The sequence below is a fragment of the Trypanosoma grayi genome, assembly GCF_000691245.1.
Source record: "Trypanosoma grayi strain ANR4 Tgr_499_V1, whole genome shotgun sequence".
NCBI classification, from domain to species: domain Eukaryota; phylum Euglenozoa; class Kinetoplastea; order Trypanosomatida; family Trypanosomatidae; genus Trypanosoma; species Trypanosoma grayi.
Window position 1 is genome coordinate 1 of NW_008826118.1, and position 3,877 is coordinate 3,877.

The 3,877-nt window shown below is 55.5% G+C and overlaps 1 protein-coding gene across 1 annotated transcript; it reads right to left on the bottom strand.

Annotated features, from left to right (window-relative positions):
• Positions 1 to 2,428: 2,428 nt before the first annotated feature.
• Positions 2,429 to 3,739, bottom strand: DQ04_04991000 (putative RNA helicase; the record flags this gene model as incomplete). Its single annotated transcript, XM_009313909.1, has 1 exon — positions 2,429 to 3,739. The coding sequence occupies one exon, from the start codon at positions 3,737 to 3,739 to the stop codon at positions 2,429 to 2,431; it is 1,311 nt and encodes a 436-aa protein (XP_009312184.1).
• Between the last annotated feature and the right edge of the window lie 138 nt (positions 3,740 to 3,877).

Sequence of the window (3,877 nt, forward strand, 5' to 3'; positions counted from 1 at the left end):
GGCGGCGGCTGAAACCGCGCGGCCGACGGCAGACTCGCCGGGAGCGACGCCATGTGCTCCGCTACATCACGACTCCGCCATGACGCATCAACGACAGAGTGTGCAGCACTCTCCGCGTTGGCGAAGTTGCCGGCCTCGGGGCCGATTGTGGTGGGTGTCTGTGGCCGACTGACACTCGGTCCAAATTCAGCAGCCACCAGTTGGGGTCCGCCGTACGAATCCGGCAGCAACTGCGCCGCTGTCGTTGCGAGTGTCACAGGATTCTCTTGGCCTGGAGGCATCGCCTGTCCGCTGGAGTTCCACAGCGGCTGTTCTCGTTGCCGCCCCTCTCGTGCTTGAAGATCATACATGTCCTGCAACATACGCTGCTGTTCGGCTTCCTCTCTTAGCAGTCTCTCCCTCGGGTTCGACTTCAGACGAACCCAAAGCGCCGCTATCCAGTTTAGCACAATGACGCCCAGCGTAAAGTAGAATGAAATGTACAACTCGACATACGGCAAAACGTTGCTAAATTTGTTCGTGTATCGGCTCCCGCAAGTGTACACATACAACACCAAAAGCCGGTTCTCATCCTCCACCGCCCACAGCATCACGATACCAGCAACGGTGAGAAAAACCTCCCAGAGTGTCAATACGTCCTTGCGGATGACCACAAAATGGTAACGCACCTCACGGATGCCCATCCACACCCACACGTGATTCAGAAGGCATACAAACAGATGCATCCCGGCCAACGTAAATAACATGCGGATGTTGGTGACGCATCGGCTCACAATGTATTCCACGTTGTCGGTTGAGAGAATGAAGGAAACTTCGCTGAAGAATGCCCGGGGATAGTTCACCTCTATGGCACAGGTCTCGTTTAGGTAGGCGTCATCTAGCTGAAGCGGTGATGAGACGAAAAAATTGTTTCTCATGGAGTTCTTGGCATTGCTTGCCGTACGAACGATGGCGAACAGAAAGCATGCGACGTGCACACCGGTGGTGAGAGTGAACAGGTGCAAAAACCACCTCTCCCCACGAGTGCCCTGCAGATTGAACGTCTTCTGATCTCTACCGTATATGTGCATTGGCGATCGCTCTCAGACACGTGCACGCACACCCCCTTTCTAATCTACTTGCTCGGCACGCTCAGTAGAAGTTATACTACACACTTCCCTCGCGCAGTTGTCACCCTTCTCTCTCAAGCACCAGTCTCAGCTACGTGGAAGTTGCGCACCTCCCTTCTGCTTCCTGTGTTTTTTTTTCTCGTTTTTGTTTTTTTCGCCCTTTCCGTGGACGCACCTCCAGCAACGCAATTTATATTTGTGTGCCGATGTGGCCGCGCAAAAAGAAGAGGCCACCACCATCGCCAGAGGCACACAGAGCGGTCAGAATTGCAGGGAAGACAAAAAGAGAGAGAAATAGATGGAGAATAGCCACACATCTCGCTTAAAGCGGGGATGTCAGTGCACACCTATCACGGCACGGATGCAGCTACAGCAAGCCGCAGGAGAACTTTTTTTTTTCTTTTTAAATAAAGAAAACAGGGGGAGAGAAACACCGTGAGTGAGAAGAGGGCGAGGAGGGCACAACACCTCTCCGGTTTGACAACTCGTGTTGTGCATCCTCCTCTCTCTCTCTCTCTCTCCACGCAGTTATTACCCATGTTGCTAAAGCGGTCCTTAACAAGGCGGCTCTTTCTGCTTTCTCTGGTTTCCCCCCTCGTCATTATTGTAAATAAAAAAAGAAAAAAACAAAACAGGTGTGTGTTAAATAGGAAGTCGGGAGGAGGCGCCTCGTCGGCCCACTCCGCTGTCACTCTCTTCGCACGCACGCTCCAAGTTGACTGCACAGATCTCCTACAGCACAGACAGACACGCCCCCACACCTCCATTCTCCCCCTCCACGCCTGCTCTATTCACTCGCTCTCTCTCTCTCTGTCGCACACACATACACACAAGCACATTCACAGACAGAAATACAGACAAACAGACACGCGCACACCGCCTCCGGCTCCCTCCTCTTCTGCCCACCGCGCCCGTCTGCCCACCGCGTTCCGCACCCCACGCGATGCACCAAATGAGACCGGCGGCGGATCAGGCGGCGGACGCCACACAGTCAGACAGACAGACAGAGAGATACAGCGAGCGAAAGAGAGCAAAGGAAGAAAAAAGAGGAAGAATGGGCAGATGCAGAGACGTGTGGTGAGGAAAGAGGGTAGTGGCGACAACGATAACACGGAAATTTGCTGTTTCCTTGTATCCGATCTCTTTTTTTCGGTTTTTTTGTCTTTTTTAGTTTTTTTTTCTTCTTTGCTTCCTTGTCGTGCCTTGCTTTGCCTTCTTTCTTCACACTTTCCTTGTGGTCTTTCCTTGTTTGTGTTTCATCTTACTCGTCCGCATTGCTGTCCGTCGCCCAAGCCTCTCTCCGACCCCTATGCTGCCCACTACTGGTTCATGTACTGGCTCTGGTTGAGCTGCGTTTTGACGTCCGTCAGCTCCTGCACCTGCATCTCAAACCGCTCCTGCACCTCCTTCATGATGCCGTGGTCTGTGTACTTGCGGTTTTCGCGCTTGATCTCCTTCTCCTCCTCGGTGAGAAAAGCCACCGTGAGGCCCTTCGTGCCGAAGCGACCAGCGCGGCCCACGCGGTGGAGAAACGAATCTGCGTCGGACGCCATGTCGAACTGCACCACGAGGTTGATGCGGTCAATGTCAACGCCGCGACCGAAGAGATCCGTCGCGACAATGATGCGGGTGTGGTTCGTCTTGCAGCTCTCGTACACACGGAGTCGATCCGGCTGCTCCATGCGGGAGTGGATCGCCATAGCCGGGAACTTGAGCGCCTGGAGCTGGCGGCACAGCGCCTCACACCGCTCCACAGAGGAGGCGAAGATGATGGCTTGGTTGAACTCCACTGCGTCGAGGATCTCGCACAGCTTGCGAAGCTTCTGCGCCTCAGTGACGTTCACGTAGAACTGCGCGAGGCCGTGCAGCGTCAGCTTCGCCCGCTGGTCAACGTAGATCTCCGTTGGGTTGTTCATGAACTTCTTGGCGACGTTGCGCAGCTCCTCCGTCATTGTGGCGGAGAACATCATCACCTGCTTCTCCTTCGGGGTCTTGAGGAACACCGTCTGCACGTCGCGGCGCATCTTCACGTCCTCTAGGCAGCGGTCGAATTCATCCACGACGAACCACTTGACGCGAGACACATCGAGTGCCTTGCGCTGGATGAGGGCACTGAGGCGTCCTGGCGTGCCCACGACTATCGCGGGAACCTCCTTCTTGAGCTGCTTCACGTTCTCGTCCTCAGGGATGCCACCGAAGAAGACACCGGTGGTACAGTATGGCAGGTACTTGTTGAAGCGCTTGAACTCCTGCTCAATCTGGTACGCCAGCTCACGGGCGTGAACAACAACAATGGCCTGGCAGCGCGGCTTTTGCCCCTCCTGCACCTTCTCGATCTGCTCGAGCAGCGCAAAGACAAAGACGGCGGTCTTGCCCATGCCGGACTTCGCTTGGGCGAGAATGTCCGCGCCAAGCATGGCCTGCGGCAGAGCCTGGTGCTGCACCTCGCTGGGGTGCTCAAAGCCGTTCTCGCGGATGGCGTTGGCGAGTTCGCTTTTGAGGCAGAAGTCCTGGAACCCGCCGAGCGCGACAGCGCTGTGCGTGCCCATGCCTACGTTGATGGGCGCCTGTGCGGCCACAATGGGCGCCTTCACGTCGTCCCCGTCAAAGTCGGCAAGTCCACTGCTCATCGTTTCCTTCCCTTTAGTTATACCCTTGTATCTTCGTCGCAGGAGGAGACGTGGAGGAGAGCCTAAACGAAGGTGCAGGCGGCAACAAGTAGTGCCGCTGCTCTCACGGCCGCTGCTGGTACGCAAGCAGCCATATTA